This window comes from Oncorhynchus masou, chromosome 24, assembly GCF_036934945.1.
Source record: "Oncorhynchus masou masou isolate Uvic2021 chromosome 24, UVic_Omas_1.1, whole genome shotgun sequence".
In the NCBI taxonomy this organism is placed as follows: domain Eukaryota; kingdom Metazoa; phylum Chordata; class Actinopteri; order Salmoniformes; family Salmonidae; genus Oncorhynchus; species Oncorhynchus masou.
Genome location: NC_088235.1, coordinates 88,138,372 through 88,157,685, shown reverse-complemented (window position 1 = coordinate 88,157,685; position 19,314 = coordinate 88,138,372). Strand labels below are relative to the sequence as shown.

Genomic DNA, 19,314 nt, shown 5'->3' with positions numbered 1-19,314 from the left:
TTCGGCCCTCCTTTTCCTGTAGTCCATGATCAGCTCCTTTGTCTTGCTTACGTTGAGGGAGAAGTTGTTGTCCTGGCACCACACTGCCAGGTCTCTGACCTCCTCCCTATAGGCTGTCTCATAATTGTTGGTGAAGCAGATGCAGTCTGGGTTTGGTCAGTGGCAATCCAGGAGAGCTTCTGTTGACGTTTGAGTGTGTGTGTGCTTGCTCTGTAGTGAGACCCAGACAGACCACACCATCTGCCCGTGACGCAGCCCAGTCTCCTCTCTTCTCTCTCCTCTAATTAATTCCCCCTCCGGCGAACAAGGTGCTTATAGAACTTCTCGCTCAGAGGATGCTACTCTGCTCACCCCCAAAAAAGGAACGAGCCTCTACATTATTGAGGATATGATCAATCTTAAGCATCCTCTCTTAGCCTCTTAATCAGTCTGGCTTTTACCACCTAACTTTAACATTTCTATCGCAACGTCATCTCTGTATTCATACTGTAGTGCCGCTTGTGAACAACGTGCTTAATAGGGCTGTAACGACACCAGTATTGTAGACGTGGATAGTATCGACTATTCACCTCTACACTGATTACTACATTTCTTACATGGAATGCCTCAGCTAGGGCTGTGACGATACCAGTATAGCAATATTTTTTCCATGGCAAAAAAATGATAACACAAAGCAAACTCTTTGGTCCTTTAAAAACCTGTCATATGTAAAATATTGTATGCTATAGCTTGGGAAATAAATAAATGTGACTCTGGATGAAAACATAATGATGTTTGTTTCCAACATTAGGGCTGAATAATCAAATAACATGTTATTGGTTGCTTACACATTTTGCAGATCTTATCGCGGTTGTAGCAAAAGGCTTACACTACTGTTCAAAAGTTTGGGGTCACTTAGAAATGTCCTTGTTTTTCAAAGAAAAACACTTTTTTTGTCCATTTAAAATGACATCAAATTTATCAGAAATACAGTGTCGACATTTTTGTTGTAAATGACTATTGTAGCTGGATAATGTAATAACTACATAGGCGTACAGAGGCCCATTATCAGCAACCATCACTCCTGTGTTCCAATGGCATGTTGTGTTAGCTAATCCAAGTTTATCATTTCAAAAAGGCTAATTGATCATTAGAAAACCCTTTTGCAGTTAGTGGGGCAAAAAAGTATTTAGTCAGCCACCAATTGTGCAGGTTCTCCCACTTAAAAAGATGAGAGGCCTGTAATTATCATCATTGGTACACTTCAATTATGACAGTCAAAATTAGAAGAAAAAAAATACAGAAAATCACATTGTAGGATTTTTTTGTGTGAATTTATTTGCAAATTATGGTGGAAAATAAGTATTTGGTCAATAACAAAAGTTTATCTCAATACTTTGTTATATACCCTTTGTTGGCACTGACAGAGGTCAAACGCTTTCTGTAAGTCTTCACATCGTTTTCACACACATGCTGGTATTTTGGCCCATTCCTCCATGCAGATCTCCTCTAGAGCAGTGATGTTTTGGGGCTGTTGCTGGACAACAGACTTTCAACTCCCTCCAAAGATTTTCTATGTGGTTGAGATCTGGAGACTGGCCAGGCCACTCCAGGACCTTGAAATGCTTCTTACGAAAACAATCCTTCGTTGCCCGGGCGGTGTGTTGGGATCATTGTCATGCTGAAAGACCCAGCCATGTTTCATCTTCAATGCCCTTGCTGATGGAAGGAGGTTTTCACTCACAATCTCACAATACATAGCCCCATTCATTCTTTCCTTTACACGGATCAGTCGTCCTGGTCCCTTTGCAGAAAAACAGCCCCAAAGCATGAAGTTTCTACCCTCATGCTTCACAGTAGGTATGGTGTTCTTTGGATGCAACTCAGCATTCTTTGTCCTCCAAACACAATGAGTTGAGTTTTTACCAAAAAGTTATATTTTGGTTTCATCTGACCATATGACATTCTCCCAATCTTTTTCTTGATCATCCAAATGCTCTCTAGCAAACTTCAGACGGGCCTGAACATGTACTGGCTTAAGCAGGGGGACACGTCTGGCACTGCAGGATTTGAGTCCCTGGCGGCGTAGTGTGTTACTGATGGTAGGCTTTGTTACTTTGGTCCCAGCTCTCTGCAGGTCATTCACTAGGTCCCCCCATGTGGTTCTGGGATTTTTGTTCACCGTTCTTGTGATCATTTTGACCCCACGGGGTAAGATCTTGCGTGGAGCCCCAGATCGAGGGAGATTATCAATGATCTTGTATGTCTTCCATTTCCTAATAATTGCTTCCACAGTTGATTTCTTCAAACCAAGCTGCTTACCTATTGCAGAATCAGTCTTCCCAGCCTGGTGCAGGTCTACAATTTTGTTTCTGGTGTCCTTTGACAGCTCTTTGGTCTTGGCCATTTCTGGATTTTTTTTCTCTCCATTTTGTCTGTCATAGTTGAAGTGTTCCTATGATGAAAATTACAGGCCTCATCTTTTTAAGTGGGAGAACTTGCACAATTGGTGGCTGACTAAATACTTTTTTGCCCCACTGTATGTTAGCACAGCTGAAAAATGTTGTTGTCAATAAAACTGGAATAAAACTGTCCTTCTTTAGACTAGTTGTATCTGGAGCATCAGAATTTGTGGATTTGATTACAGGCTCAAAATGGCCAGAAACAAAGCACTTTCTTCTGAAACTCGTCAGTCTATTCTTGTTCTGAGAAATGAAGGCTTATTCCATGCGAGTAATTGCCAAGAAACTGAAATCTCATCATTTTTAAATTCCTCAAGCATACAAGTATTGTACACCATTTTAAAGATAAAATTCTCGTTAATCCAGCCAGTGTCTAATTTCAAAAATGCTTCACAGCGAAAGCACTACAAACAATTATGTTAGGTCACCACCAACTCACAGAAAAAACATTTTTTCCAGCCAAAGAGAGGAGTCACAAAAAGCACAAATAGAGATCAAATTAATCACTAACCTTTGATCTTCATCAGATGACACTCATAGGACTTCATGTTACACAATACATGTATGTTTTGTTTGATAAAGTGCATATTTATATCAAAAAAATTCATTTTACATTGGCGCGTTACATTCAGTAGTTCTAAAACATGCAGTGATTGTGCAGAGCGCCACATCAATTCACAGAAATACTCATCATAAATGTTGATGAAAATACAAGTGTTATAAATGGAATTAGAGATATACTTCTCCTTAATGCAACTGCTGTGTCAGATTTCAAAAAAACTTTACGGAAAAAGCAAACCAAGCAATAATCTGAGTACAGCAGCCAAAAAGATATCCGCCATATTGTGTAGTCAACAAGTCAGAAATAGCATTCTAAATATTCACTTACCTTTGATGATCTTCATCAGAATGCACTCTCAGGAATCCCAGTTCCATGATAAATGCTTAATTTGTTCGATAATGTCCATCATTTATGTCCAAATAGCTTCTTTTGTTAGCGCGTTTGTAAACAATCCAAACGCACGTTCAGGTCCAGTCGGACGAAAAGTTCAAAAAGTGATATTGCAGCCCGTAGAAACTTGTCTAACTAAGTATAGAATCAATCTTTAGGATGTTTTTATCATAAATGTTCAATAATGTTCCAACCGGAGAATTCCTATGTCTGTAGAAAAGCAATGGAATGAGAGCTAACGCTCTCGTAACCGTGCCTCAGAGCCTGTGGCACTCTGCCAGACACCTGGCTCAATCAGCTCTCATTTGCCCCCACTTCACAGTAGAAGCCTCAAACAAGGTTCTAAAGACTGTTGACATCTAGTGATAGCCTTAGGAAGTGCAATATGACCCCATTTACACTGTATATTGGAATGGCAAAGAGTTAAACTACAAACCTCAGATTTCCCACTTCCTGGTTGGATTTTTCTCAAGTTTTCGCCTGCCATATGAGTTCTGTTATACTCGCAGACATCATTCAAACAGTTTTAGAAACGTCAGTGTTTTCTATCCAATAGTACTAATAATATGCATATATTAGCATCTGGGACAGAGTAACAGGTAGTTTACTCTGGGCACCTTATTCATCCAAGCTACTCAATACTGCGCCCCTGTCACCAAGAAGTTATAAGTTATAAGCTTCCACCTGTGGTGGAAGGATGAAAATTGAGGTTGAAAGAAAAAGAAACTAACTCTGTTTCTTGTACTGCAATCAGTGCACGTACACTCACAGAAACCCTCCCTACTGTTTAACGTAAATGAACCACCTCTGGTTCTACCTTTTTCGGTCTTTTATATGGCAGAGAGGCTAATGTGCTGTGACTGGTGTTATGTCTGTGTCCCCAGGCTGCAGGAGAAGGTCCAGGAGACCATTGAGGCGCTGCGCCTGGCTGGGATCAAGGTGTGGGTGCTGACAGGGGACAAGCACGAGACAGCGGTCAGTGTCAGCCTCTCCTGCGGCCACTTCCACCGCACCATGAACATCCTGGAGTTGGTGCAGCAGAAGTCTGACAACGAGTGTGCCGAGCAGCTCCGACAACTGGCAAGGAGGTAGGACACTTTTACTCACATCTACCACCATGTTTCCCCATGATCTTCATGTCACTCACTCACTATGTCTGTGATCCATGTTGTGTCCTGGGTTGACTTGTCCACATGCCCTCATCAGCAGGTTGATGTATTCAGGGTAATCTACAAGTTTGGGTGCAATAAATAAGTATAGAAGTCAGAGATTAACGTCATATTTAGTGTTAAGGACAGTGCTCCAATGTTCACACTACACAGTGATTCTTTACATGCCAGAATGTTGTCAGAGCAGCTCTGGAACTTTCTGTTCTGTATCAGCACTGATACAGTCCCCTTTTCAATGGTCCTTGGCTTATTAATGGTGAAGGAGGAGTCTCGGTGCAGGTCCCCTGGGGGGAGATTATCATTAGGCACGATGCGCTGTGGGTGACTCAGTTTGGAAAGTGGAGAAGAGTTGCCAATACACTCAAACTGAATTTGAAAGATATTGATTTTTTTTGTAGAGGTAGTCACGACCCCAATCCTCCCACATACCACCCTTGCTGGGTGACAAATGATGGATATGGTTATGGGAAATCAAGACCATTAATGTTTTTATTAAATTCCATTTAAAATGGGTTGATTATGTTCGGAAATGATGCATAACCCTCCCAGTGATGGCCCATTTATGAGATGTAGTGTGTGTGTGTGTACACATCCTGTGTCGTGAGGACCTCCATGCTAAGGCTGTATAGTTATTTATACCTGCTCTCCTGTCTGTGTGTGTGTGTGTAGGATCAAAGAGGACCATGTGATCCAACATGGCCTGGTGGTGGACGGGGCCAGCCTGTCTCTGGCACTGCGGGGGCATGAGAAGCTCTTCATGGAGGTGTGCAAGAACTGCTCTGCCGTGCTGTGCTGCCGGATGGCGCCCCTGCAGAAGGCCAAGGCAAGTTCCCTTACTGTCACTGCTTCATGTCACTACCAACCTATTAGGGGTCTCCTTTATGAATGGAGCCAGAGAACGCCGCTATTCAGATTTTTCTCATGCTCTATCAAGAATTAAGAACAAATGTCTAAAGATGATTGTCTACTGACTATAACTTATATCCTAGTAGAATTAACATACTGTATGATTAAAACAGTGCACTCTTACAACTCACTCACAACCAGTGTTGGGGAACGTTACCTTTTAAAAGTAACTTGTTACTTTACAACATCACGACCATTGAAAGTAACTTGCAACGTTACTTACTATGGAAAGTAACTAATTAGTTACATTTCTTTTGCGTAACCAAAAAGAAAACCCTCTGAAGACGTGTTGATCATTCTTATGCCCAGTAGAGGTAATGTTAGCACACTACGTCTGTATCACTCTGTGCTATACCAACTCATGTAACAATGACAGACGCAATATCTCCTTTACAATATTTAAATACATATGTAAAAGGAGAGCTCAAATAGCTAACAAGGACATCTGGCAACCAATCTGTACCTGATACGAACTGGGTTATATGTAAATTGTATGTAAAACTAGGCCTGTACGACTACATTGTGAACTTTTAGTGCCCTTTTAACGTAAGCTAGCTAGCTACATCATATCAAGCCTGTTGTCTGGTTTGCTTGGTTATCTAGCTAATAGCCAATGCCATGGCAAGGAAGGTAGGAATTAAGCTAGCCTGTTATGCTAGCGACGATGCTAACAGTTTAGCAATCTAGCTAACATTAGCAAGCTAAATACATGAATCGCAGTCTGGCTTGCCCTGGCAGGTGTGTACAGCAGTTACAGCATGGTCACTATTATTATATTCAACATCTAGCTAGCTAGCAACATTAGCGATGCCAGCTGCACAGTCACATATTGGCTAGCGTAAACTCGTACATCGCCTTGGTCCGTACAATTGCCCTTATTTTAGCGCCCCCAAAAAACTTAATACTTCCAGATCAACTGTAATGCCAATACCATTGTAAAGCACAATTTCTCCCCTTTCCAAAATAATCAATTGCATGACTTAAACACTACCCGTTGCTGCATAATTCAACCAGGCAATGAGCCCCGTTGGGGCGGGTGGGGAAGCGAAACTAATGCGTGATAGTGAGACGGAGAGATGTGTGGGGAAAATAGCTTTTTTTCACTCGATCTGTCCAACTTATCACCTTATCGCCTCTAAAATGTAAATAAAACACTAAAGAGTTTATATAATGTGTCATTACATACCTATTTGACGGTTTGTGTCGAATTTGAATCAGGTTTTTAGGGCGGTGCTAAAGTGATCTTAGAAATAAACAGCGGCTTTGAGAAGGATGATGGCATGCAATGATGACTCAAAAAAATGACTAGGTATCCCCCCTTACCCCGTCACTGTCCATTTCTTGTTTTTAAAGGATGAGAGTAGGGGATGAGATTGTAAGACAGAAATAGTTGCTTTATGCGTGCTGTACGTTACGACATGACACGTCCAGACGTAACAAGAGGGTCTGTTTTTTTTTCGAATTTTCTCCAATACTATAGAGCCATTACCATTTCGATCAACGCTTGAATAGAAACCTAGTTCACACCCCAGATTTGTACGGAATGGGGTGAGTTTACGTTACCTAACAACGTGACATTTCTGGAGGAGGTGGAAACTCAATTCGAACTAGCCCACCAAGGCCAACCCGGATTCACTTCAAAGTGCCAATGGAAACAGGTCTTTAGTGCCCTTTCCTTTATGTTTATGGTGAAGATGGAGCTGGAGAAATAAGAAAGAAAAAGCTAAATAATATTGTTACAGTAACAACTTACTTATTAGAAAAAATAACTAAGTAACTGATTACTTTTTGTGGTAATGTTAGTTTTTCAATTTAAGTAATCTGAGTACTCTAACCCGTTACCTTGTAAAGCATTACCCCCAACACTGCTCACAACGGTGTGCGCTCTTGCATGACATGCACAAATTGTCTTAGCTATTAATCTTAAGAAAGTTATTTCAGTTTTATATTTTGGTTTCTCTGCTTTTTGTATTAGTGGTCAGTGATGGGGAGGGTAGATTATCTGACCAGTGCTGTGATTTTTGTCTGCAGTGTTACATTAAAGGTTAATTTCTGTGGACTTGCTCCTGGTCTCATTTGGACTGCTTATTAATGAGTATTTTATGCTGCTTGGCAGGTGGTGAGATTGCTGAAAACATCTCCAGAGAAACCCATCACTTTAGCCATTGGGGATGGAGCCAATGATGTCAGCATGATTCAAGAAGCCCATGTTGGCATAGGTAAATTCTTCACCCCATAAAATTACAATTGGGTCATTCCACCTCAAAAAGCACAGGAAAGAGGATTTCGATGCCCACCATCTCAGATTGTTCTAAAATCGTTTCTGTTAAGATTAGCATTCCCCCAAAATTATTTTGTTTAAATATAATTTGGTCTCTGACAAATTAAGCTGCACCCAAATTGGCCATTTTAATTTGTAGGATTCATATAATATTCAATAAATATAGTACCAAGCATCTGATTTGGACCAAACTTTATTCTTACAATGAATTAGACATGAGGAATCCAAAGAAATGGTCGAAAGCCACCCACAGACCTACCCACATCCCACGACAAATATCACCCCAAGTAGTATGGCGCTGCGGGTCAGAGCATTGTTTTTTCATATTATGTAATGTATTCAGTGATGTTTTTTTTCTGTTCATAGAAATTAGTCATTGTAGTCGATGGGTTTATGTCCCATCCTACATCCTGATATTACCAGGTTCTGACCACTAGATGGTGCTGTTCCTGCTATTAGGTGATATATTTGTTTAAGAACCCCCCTGCCTTGTTAAAGGGATCGTTCACCCAAATTACTAAATTGCATTGTTGTTTTTTACCCTGTAAGCAGTCTATGGACCAGATATGACAGCAACTCATGCTTTGCCAGGTCAAGGTAAACAGTGCCAATGGTCAATGGTACGTAATATTATAATTTGCGTGCTTTATGTCCATATCATCATGTCCAAATTTAATGTATCTAAAAATTGGATTGTGTAACTCAATGATGTTACTTATAGATGATTTGGATATGAAGTATGGAAGTGCTAATATAGGTACTATTGACTTGCATTGGATTTGTGCTACAAATGGAAAACATTTAGCATTTGAAACAGTGGCCAGGTAAACAAAACCAAAGTGTGGGTTACTCCCATACCTGGTCCATAGACTGCTTATGGGGTAAGAAAACCAATATGTAATTGGGATGAACGGTCCCGTTAACAATGGGGAGTTCTTTACATTTACATTGACATTTAAGTCATTTAGCAGACGCTCTTATCCAGAGCGACTTACAAATAACCTCTTGGAACTACCGGATCCGAGAGAATTGTCATCAACTGACACTAATTAGCATAACGCAACGGACAAAAAATATTACTAGAAAATATTCAAATTCATGAAATCACAAGTGAAATATATTGAAACACAGTTTAGCCTTTTGTTAATCACCCTGTCATATCAGATTTTGAAATTATGCTTTACAGCCAAAGCAAGACAAGCGTTTTTGTAAGTTTATCGATAGCCTAGCATGGCATTATGCCTAGCTAGCAGCAGGCAGCTTGGTCACGAAAATTAGAAAAGCAATCAAATTAAATCGTTTCCCTTTGAGTTTCGGATGTTTTCACTCATATGAGACTCCCAGTTAGATAGCAAATGTTCCTTTTTTCCATAAAGATTATTTTGTAGCTGAAATAGCTCCGTTTGTTCTTCACGTTTGGCTGAGAAATCAACCGGAAATTGCGGTCACGACAACGCCGATAAATATTCCAAATTAGGTCCGTAATATCGACAGAAACATGGCAAACGTTTTTTTTATAATCAATCCTCAAGGTGTTTTTCAAATATCTATTCGATAATATATCAACTGGGTCAGTTGGCTTCTTAGTAGGAGCGATAGAAACAATGGCCGCATTTGTCTATTACACACATCACTCTGAGAGCCACCAGCTGACCACTGACGCAATGTTGTCGCTCACGCTCATTTTGTTTTGTCTTGTGACACTAGACACATTAGGGAAGCCATAGAAAAAGGAATCTGGTTGATATCCCTTTCATTGCTCAGTAGGAACGCATAGGAACGCAGCGGTTTCTAAATAAGAGTCACTTCCTGATTGGATTTTTCTCAGGCTTTCGCCTGCAATATCAGTTCTGTTATACTCCCAGACAATATTTTTACAGTTTTGGAAACTTTAGAGTTTTTTTATCCTAAGCTGTCAATTATATGCATATTCTATTATCTGGTCCTGAAAAATAGCCCGTTTACTTTGGGAACGTTATTTTTCCAAAAATGAAAATAGTGCCCCCTAGTTTCAAGAGGTAACATTTTTTTTTTTTGCCTAATAGCAGGAACAGCACCATCTAGTGGTCAGAACCTGGAAATATCAGGATGTAGGATGGAACATAAACCTTCAATGACACATTTCTGTGAACAGGGGAAAACCGAATTCACTGAGAATACATTACATAGGATGAAGGACCAATACTCCGAGCCACAGCTTCATACCACTTGTTAAACATTGAGAACTAATGGCTTTTGACCACTTCTTTGGATTCCTCAAGTCTTAATTATTAATAGAAAAACATTTGGTCCAAATTGGATGTTAGATACTATAATGATTGAATATTATCTGAATCCTATAAATGAAAATGGACAATTTGGGTGCAATCAATTAGCTTAATTTCTCAGATCTAATTTTATTCCTGAATGCTTAGTTTCTGTAGTTAGAAACATAAGATATTTCAGAACAATCTGATATGGTGGGTGTCATGGCTTTCTGAAATGACATGGAACGTCAATTACTCAATATTGTATTTTGTTTGTAGTTTCAGTACAAGGTGGCTAATAACAGACTTTTTCATTTTTTTCAGGAATCATGGGCAAGGAGGGAAGACAAGCAGTACAAAACAGTGACTATGCAATAGCGAGGTTTAAATTCCTTTCCAAATTGCTGCTTGTCCATGGCCACTTCTACTACATTAGAATAGCAACCCTTGTACAGTACTTTTTTTACAAGGTGAGTTCGATGTTTAAGGATGCTTTGCAGTACCCTATACAATGAAAACCAATACAGGAGCTAGATGTTATTGTCTCAGGTCTAAATCCCTTTTTGTCTTCTTTTAGAATGTGTGCTTTATTACACCCCAGTTTTTATACCAGTTCTTCTGTCTGTTTTCACAACAAGTAAGTGTCTTTCAATGTCTCATTAGTTCTATTTGTTAATTTTTTTGTGGTCCCTTATTACTGTTGCTTTGTATCAGTGTAGTGTGTTCTGTGTGATAAACATCCCTGTTGTTCTGAAGGTAGCAAGTGTAGATTTATCTCCACTGAGGGATCAACATCTCAAACTGTCCAGCTTTGGATCATCAACATACAGTATAAATTAGCCAAATATCGTCACTAGTTGATGCTGGATAAAGAACGGAAGTGATTTTCTTTGGCAGGTGTATGTGCTGTGCTGTGCTGTACATGGCCCGGGGTTATGTGGCAACCTTGTCCTACCTCGTTTTTGTGTCCCTGTTTCCCCAGACTCTGTATGACAGCGTCTACCTGACACTCTACAACATCTGTTTCACCTCCCTGCCCATACTGGTGTACAGCCTGTTTGAGCAACTGGTCCATCCTCATGTGCTGCAGAGTAAGCCAGTGCTCTACAGGTAGGACATGGTGTTCTATTTGACATATTTTTTTCCATACAGAATGAGGCTGCACCTCCATTAGATGCATTTACCTGAAAACACAACAAGCATTTGATAACGGACAGTACCATCCGTTTTTGTCTCTCTACACCAACAGAGACATCAGCAAGAACTCTCTCCTCTCCTTCAAGACCTTTTTGTACTGGACACTGCTGGGCTTCTGCCACGCCTTTGTCTTCTTCTTTGGTTCTTACATCCTGATGGGGGAGGACACGTCTCTCATGGGGAATGGACAGGTGAGGGTGGCTGTACTGTACCATCTGCTCTACCTCTGGTAGTGGTCCGCTTGGAGGAGGAAGGGCCAGAGATCCACCTGGCTTGGCCTGACAGGGAACATGATTGTGAATGTTCTGTGCAGATCTCTGGGAATATTGATTGGGTGTTTTACCAAGACAGTAAAATGAAATATTGATATTTCAGTTTGTTAGGCAGTGTGATGGCAGTAAGTTCTAGATGGTTCCAGGAGGCTGCCTGTGTTGTTGTAGTTGTCTGTGTTAGTCTTTCTACTAGAGCAGAGGTGGGAACGGACTCAATTTACTTTAAAATGACTAAAACCAAATTGAAATGGTGAAGAAATGATAAAGGACCTACATTCATACAGTTTCTTGTCCAGCTCACTAATAATCGCCATAACGGCATGTGGAGCTAGACAGTCAGGGAGCATTGACAATTCCCAAAATAATGTATAGAGGACTATTTTTATTTTTTTGTGCCAATCTCGATGGCGAGGAAATATATCCGATCTTCAGTGCCGCCCTCCGGACCTCGTTGAAGACCTACTGCAGCCCCCGGGGCACAACGACTTTGACACACCTGTACTACATTGTGGCGTGTTGTTGAAAAAGAACTCACCATGTTGCTCTTTTGCTTTTTGTTTTCTTTATTTTTCCTCTTTTCTCCCTCTTTTCATGCTCTGCATGTCGTCAGATTTTGATTGCTAACAGACAACTGGTAAGAGTTGACTGAATTACCGTGGATGCATGCCTGTCATAGTAACAGATGATAGGGTAGTAACTATCATTGGTCCATTCTATATCAGCATCCTGCTTGGTTATGCGTTTGATGATGTGCTATGTTTCTCAGTGTGAGTGGTGATGGCTTCAATTGCTTTCGGTGAGTCAGTAACTTTGTCTCCACAAGTTAGGCCTAGTCTTCTGGAAAACTGTCTAATAATACATCACTCGATCTCCATTGAGTGAATAAAACATTAAGAACACTTGCTATTTCCATGACATAGACTGACCAGGTGAATCCAGCTGAAAACTATGATCCGTTATTAATGTCACTTGTTAAATCCACATCAATCAGTGTATATGAAGGGGAAAAGACAGGTTAAATAATTATTTTTAAGCCTTAAGACAATTATGACATGGATTGTGTGTGTGCCATTCAGAGTTTGATTTTAAGTGCCTTTGAATGGGTATGGTCGTAGGTGCCAGGCGCACCGGTTTGTGTCAAGAACTGCAACGCTACTGTTTTTTTTTCACGCTCAACTGTTTCCCGTGTGTATCAAGAAAGGTCCACTACTCCCAAGGACATCCAGCCAACTTGACACAACTGTGGAACGCATTGGCAACAACATGGGCCAGCATCCCTGTGGAACGCTTTTGACACCTTGTAGAGTCAATTCCCAGACGAATTGAGGCTGTTCTGAGGGCAAAAGGGGGAGGGGGGACAACTCAATATTAAGAAGGTGCTCCTAGTGTTAGGTATACTCACTGTACATCCCTAAGTATTATTCCTATGATAATGTTATGCCATTGTATTTTCTATGTGAAAATTCTTCAATGTTTTATTTTATTTGTCTTGTAGATGTTTGGAAACTGGACATTTGGCACTTTGGTATTCACAGTAATGGTCATCACTGTTACACTGAAGGTAAATCATGTTATTTAAGTTTATGCAATTGTTTTATTCATAAATCTGAAAGCAATGCCACATGAAATCTATCTATGTTTGATATTGTTGTCACTGGCACCGCTCTTCTATGGCGTTTCACATGCTGTTCTGACCAAACTACATGTTGTTTCTCCTCTCTGTCAACAGCTGGCCTTGGAGACCCACTTCTGGACGTGGATGAATCACTTTGTTACCTGGGGCTCCATCGCTTTCTACTTCATCTTCTCCCTTTTTTATGGGGGAATCATCTGGTGAGCTGAGCTGCCATCTCTTTCCCACACAACCTGTGTTTGTCTAGTACACATGTCACTCCAGTATATAGTATGTGATAAGACCAACAAGTGTAATTGAACTGCATGTGGCATACAGTCTACTCAGATTTTCACCTGTTTTACAGTGGCTAGCATCACTATCTCCATTGTCATCTCAGACAGTCAAAAAGCTTCAAGTTCCAATCCAGGCTTTACTCACAGGGTTAGTTGAGCCTTAAAACATGTTGGCTGACTAACAGTGTGATTCTCTGTGACCTTTGCCCCCCCTCCAGGCCTTTCCTCCACACCCAGGACATGTACTTTGTCTTCGTCCAGTTGCTGTCCAGCGGCTCTGCCTGGTTCGCAATCATCATCATCATCATCACCTGCCTTTTCCCTGACATCATCAAGAAGGTGTTCTACAGGCACCTCCAGCCCACCAGCACCCAGAAGTCTCAGGTAGGACAGAGGGGGAGGGGTGGGCGGCTTGTTGCTAACCCACAGGACACCCTCACAGCAACGTTTGTGGTAACCGACTATACACTGACAGGAAACGCATCACACTCTCACCACAGCATGGCTTTTCACCTCAGACAACACAATAACAACAATTCACTGTGCAACTGACAAAGGCACGCTCAAAACAACAGGTTCTCTGTTCCAGCTCTAAACCTACTGTAGCGTGTCTGTGTGTCTGCTAGGTGGGAGAGCTAGACTGTAGATGCCAGATGGTAGGAGCATGTTACTCAACATGAACACAGTTGTTTGTTTGTTTTTTTAAACAGCCTCCTCAAACAGACTTTTCAACTGTTCTGTTTTTGTGGTCACAATTTCCTCTTTGCTTAAAAGGTTGACGTTGATATGCCCTGTTTTTTTGTTTGTTTATACGTATTGGCCTTTTTTGCATCAAATAGTTGTTCAGTCAGAAATTCTAGTGCTGCTCGGCGTTTCTTAGAAGATAAAAGCTCTTTCTTTCTCAGGCTTGAGTCTCATGTCCTGTCTCTGTGATAAAGGCACCTTTCTTCCTTTCTCTGGCTGATGTCCTCGTGTGTGCGTGCACATGTGTATGTTTGTCTTACTACTCTGTCTACCATGTATGTCTTCTTCCCTCCTAACTGACTGTCTGTGTGTTCCGCCCTTCCCTCTGCTCTGTAGATGTACTCCAACCGAGTCGCTATAAGTGACGACTTCATCGCTCTGCAGCCTCTCTCCAGAGCCAAGAATCAGCTGGGGAAAATTAGGTAGAGTAGGAGGGCTGTGCTGCCTAATAGGTCTTGTCTGCATGCAGAGGACAAACTAACTAACCAGCATTCTAGGGAAAAGGAAATGGGGGTAAAAAAAGAGAGGAAATGATACGTCTAAGGCACTTTGTTATGCACCCCTGCATGTTGGCCCTAGGAAAGCCTCTATCAAGTGTGCGCCACTTCAGGTTAGCATAGAAGGACCAGTGCTCTCTGCATTGGGCAGAGCAGCCCCTCACTGCAGCATGGTGCAGCAGCCCTAATATTAAGCTCCAGCCATAACGGCATGTGGAGCACAGCTTGAGTCTGTCTGTGTGCTGCTGCTAATACAGTAACTCTGAGGCACAAAATTATAGTTAGCAAGAACTTCAAAGCTTCTGGCTGGTGAATGCTATTTCCATAAGAGTTTATTCACTATCTCAAGATCATATTCTGGACAGCATGCTCTTAAACAGTAGCATTCGTTTCTTAAGATATGCACAATGAGCAAAGAAAATGACGACCACTCCATCCAAAAGCAAGTGATCAATTTCCTATTTGGATTGACTTGTTTATGGAATAATTGATCATCCAAATTCTAAATTAATTCCACAGTCATCCAGATAGTTGATCAATTTACATAATTGAAAGTACACTAAAATGAATAAACTGGCTCGTTGGTTCTTTGGAACATTTTTGTGCCCAGTCTCCTAATTAAAAGATTTGTGTACACATTGTTTTGGACACACATTGATCAGTAACTGCTATATGGCTATCCTCGTACCTCCAATGGATGTGGGAGTAGTTTTTGTGCTCATTCATCTTGTTCTCTCCTGTTTCCTTCTGTCCGGGAGACTTAATGGGTTGTTTTGTGCTTCCAGATGGAAGAGGATAAGAGTTCAGTCAGCTCAGAATATGACTCTGCTGAAAGCTGGAGCCGAGGGGAGGACAATTGGCAACTGCTAGCTGCTTCTCCTCCCCCCGCCCAAGGCCCAGCCCTATGCTCCCCTAGGTAGTAGTCCTACTCCTTCCCTGGCCCAGCCAGGCGTCTGTGTGTGTGGGTCCTCCCCTGAACTACCATTGTCGACCCATCCCCATATAGGCCCCTGCCACATTGACCAGAGCCATCCCTTCTAGAGACTTTAGCTGGGATCCTATCAGGGCATGATCACCCTGGGTGGTGGGAGAATGCTGGCACGTTTAACTGTCCTCTCGATGTCGTCCCCGTTCGTTCTCCTGTCTGTCTGGATACTACAGCATTCTGCCCTGTGTGATAACAAAACCCAACCTCACTTAATCATGATTTGTGTCATTGATCACCTTTCTGTCTGTGTATGTAAGCAATAATGTTTATGCATGTTTTATTTGCCTAAATGCCTTTAAACCAGCAAAAGACTGAAGCTCATTGTTTCAAACAAACCATATTTTTCATTTCAATATGTAATAATCCTACCAGCATATGGCAAAATGATTGTTCTGTCATTTTTTTTTTTCTTTGGCTTGTTCTTTAGATTAAATGTGTTCTCTTTTGGTGTTCCCCGTCATTTAACTTTCATATACCTCATCCCTGACTTAATTTAATCAAATCAATGGCACGGTCACTATTTCACCTCATTAATAACAAAGATTATGATTGTCAATAGATCAAATGTATCTCATTGTATTTCACATGAATATTACCAATATCACCTTAGTCGAACTCCTATGTATTGCTGATTTTAGTATTTTTGGTCTGTTTTTGGTGGGTTCTACATGTTATTGATGGCTTCTGTTGTTGATGGGTCTAGCTAGCTGACAATTGTGTAGTTCTGTGTGACTGGTATGATTTTCCTGTTTTGTGCTAACACAAGGTCTTAATTTACAGGGGCGGTAAATCACGTAGAAAATTATTTTGGGGGCAGCTGATTTAAACTAACTGTCCAGTGAAAATGTCACTTTTAAAAGCTCATCTGTTAACTCCTACCCAATTAATGTTGTTGACTCGTCCTGTTCTCATATTTGTGGCCAAAGCATGCATTTCAGGAAAAAAAACACTCTTTACTTGTATCTCAAACAGACTGTTTCAAAAGGTATTTCTATTTCCTCATAGAGGATGATGTCATGTTTTTGGCCAAGATGGCTCATTGGCCAAGTTGGCCAATCAGTGATTTACTTGTCATGAGTATTTGTATTGACCAGTATACGCCCACACCATTCTGTTGGAGGTTACACCCACAACATTCAAGTATAGAAAAACAGCTTTTTAACACACTTAATTCCCATTTTTGGAAGGAAAATTATTTAATTAATGTTGTAGTTTTAATTATAGGTCATATTTCATAAATGTGGAATCAATGGACAGGTACTTTAACTGTCAATCATCACCACCTCCCCAACCATGTTAGAGGGATTCCCTAGCGACAGGTCAAGGTGGAAACATGAAGGATTTTTGTGTAATTGGCCTTGTACAGTGTTGATGATGAATATCAATATCACCTGAACTTGCTTGCCAGTTTTTCATACAGTTATGATTCGGAGGACAGTGTAATGTAAGATACAGTAGAATGATACATTCATGACAATGTAGCCTAATACCTATTTGGTTTAGTCTTCTTACCACTGTTTCTGCTGCTGTTGCAAATATGCAGTAGTTTCTGAGTGGTGGGGAGAGGGGGGAATTGAGTGTTGTAACCCCAAACCAGTGTCGATAGTCTTGGGATGTGTTCAGGTCTGCCTCTGCAGCAGTGCTCTTCGCAATGAGTGCTTACTCAGGAAAATGAAGAGTTTGCTGTAAGAGATCAGAGCAGTCTATGAATCGACTTTCCTACACTTAAGGCTATGCATTTTAAATGCGCAAAATTCTCTGCCTTTGCCATTCATTTGCATCTGTAGATTGTCTTTTGTTTGCGAGTGAATCGCCATTATATATCATTATGTGGAACTGAGCCGACTTATTTGTAAGCACACGTTACACTGACATAACAACTCTGTAACTACTGTGTGATTTCATTACATGGACAGGCTTGCCTTGGCAAATAGTGCATCGTTTATCACTTTTAAATGTATTGATTCAAGTCTTTATTTGATTGATTTTTCACCTCCCCAGCTTTACTGTGTACATTTGCGTCTGACACCTTGTACATCACCCACCCTTATTGTTGTGAAGAGCTCAGAATCCCCAACACCCCCTCCTTGCTCCCTCGACTGTTGCCTTCTGGATAGTGGTTTGACCTTTTTTATGTGCTGATTGTAATATTCTCTTGTGCTCTGCCACCTGTCATCTCCCCTCCCTCTGCAGCTTATTGAGACCAACTACCAGGGCATCGGCTGCGTGGACTCCATGTGCTGCTACTCGGAGGGGGAGAACGGGTGCACCCGGCTGGGCCGGATGGTGGAGCAAGTAATGGGCCGCTGCGACCCTGCCTACGCTAACAGGTGTGACCCCACGCTCTGTATCCTCTACTGCTGCAGGCGCATCTCCTACAAGCTGGAGCAGGACGAGCCCACTGCTCCCTAGGAGTAGCCGAATAGAGAGAGGTCCTAGCCTAGTAGAGCGAGAGAGAGGTAGACTAGACTACGGTCTTACTGGTAGGATAGGCACCCCAGTGACAGCCAAAGGTTTTGTATGGAGGGAGACTAGTATCAGGATCCTGGATCTAAAATGACCTTTAATGGAGACTTGTTTATCTTATATGCTATGATCAGCTTCATGGGGTTCTTATGGTCTATTCTTCTTCCATATTCAGTGGGACAACGTGCTCTCCAATGTAGCCATGTGTCTATGTAATCCGATCTGTCCTTCCAAGTCAGTACTCTTATGGATTTCTTTTTAAATCTTCTTTCACTCGTGGGCTTTTTGTAACCTATCTTTGTGGCTGATCGACCTTGTCTTCTGAAGTTTTGTGCTTCTTTTAACTTTTCCAAAGCCTGCCGAGTCAGTGTGTTGCACAGTGTAGGCTAAGCCCAGGTTCAGAGTCCAAGTCGCTATTGATCTACAACAATGTATTTATGCTGAAAGATATTTTCAAGAGAATGCTACTCGAGGTATATTTACTGGATCATTATTAAAGCATTCTCGTTTTGCATTTTACCTGGACTCCTGGTCTTGGACTTGCCAAAGTCTGTTTTATACTGTATGTGTTTATCTATGGAGAATGACTGCATGATGCCAGTGTGACGCTTTCTCAGCCCCTCCCTTGTCTGCCCACACATGTACTCTACACTCTCACTGTCCCAACACTGTGAGGCGAGCACTGGGAAAGAAAAGGATCTAAGTTAAACTGAGACTTGTTCTGGCCTTAATGCTAAGATACTGCCACTGCAAAGGGGCAGAAAGAGACCCTACCATGGGCCATGGGAGGTATATATCAGCCCTAATTTACTGTACCCTGTACTATCACCGAGTGATGATGCTTGTGTTTTGACATGCTGCAGTTTTTGGTGTCTGTGTGCCACAGCTGAAACACTGGGACCACACTCCCTGTCATAAAGATACTGGGAAAACTGTTGTCTCAAAAGGAGAATAGGAGAGTGTTTTTGCTATATATTTTATACAGTCAAGTACTTGAAGCCTTATAAGTGCTTTTGAGAAGAAGAGAACTTGTTGCATGGGACTGCCTTTGGTATTTTGTATGCTGAGTAACCAGACGTTGTTGTTGTGTGTGTGTGTGTCCCATGATCTTTTCTATGTCACTCCTCCTCTTGCTTTGCTGCACTTTGTCTGAACCTCTCGTCGTTGCCACTGTCTAAAATCTAGATAACTTCGATGGGGGAAGTTGAATATTATTTATATGCTGCTGTTATCTCCTTGACGTCACT

The 19,314-nt window shown here is 41.3% G+C and overlaps 1 protein-coding gene across 2 annotated transcripts in view; it reads left to right on the top strand.

The window, feature by feature from the left end:
* LOC135512925 (phospholipid-transporting ATPase IF-like) overlaps positions 1-19,314 on the top strand; it is a 42,967-nt gene that overhangs the window by 19,990 nt on the left and 3,663 nt on the right. Inside the window, exons 19-30 of one of the 2 annotated variants that reach the window (XM_064935450.1) lie at positions 4,278-4,481; positions 5,232-5,385; positions 7,585-7,687; positions 10,320-10,465; positions 10,573-10,632; positions 10,978-11,105; positions 11,245-11,383; positions 12,960-13,025; positions 13,194-13,297; positions 13,591-13,756; positions 14,453-14,538; positions 15,399-17,788. In XM_064935450.1, the coding sequence (XP_064791522.1) occupies positions 4,278-4,481; positions 5,232-5,385; positions 7,585-7,687; positions 10,320-10,465; positions 10,573-10,632; positions 10,978-11,105; positions 11,245-11,383; positions 12,960-13,025; positions 13,194-13,297; positions 13,591-13,756; positions 14,453-14,538; positions 15,399-15,483 (1,441 nt within the window). In that variant the 3' untranslated portion in view covers positions 15,484-17,788. The other variant, XM_064935449.1, reaches the window with a different exon arrangement.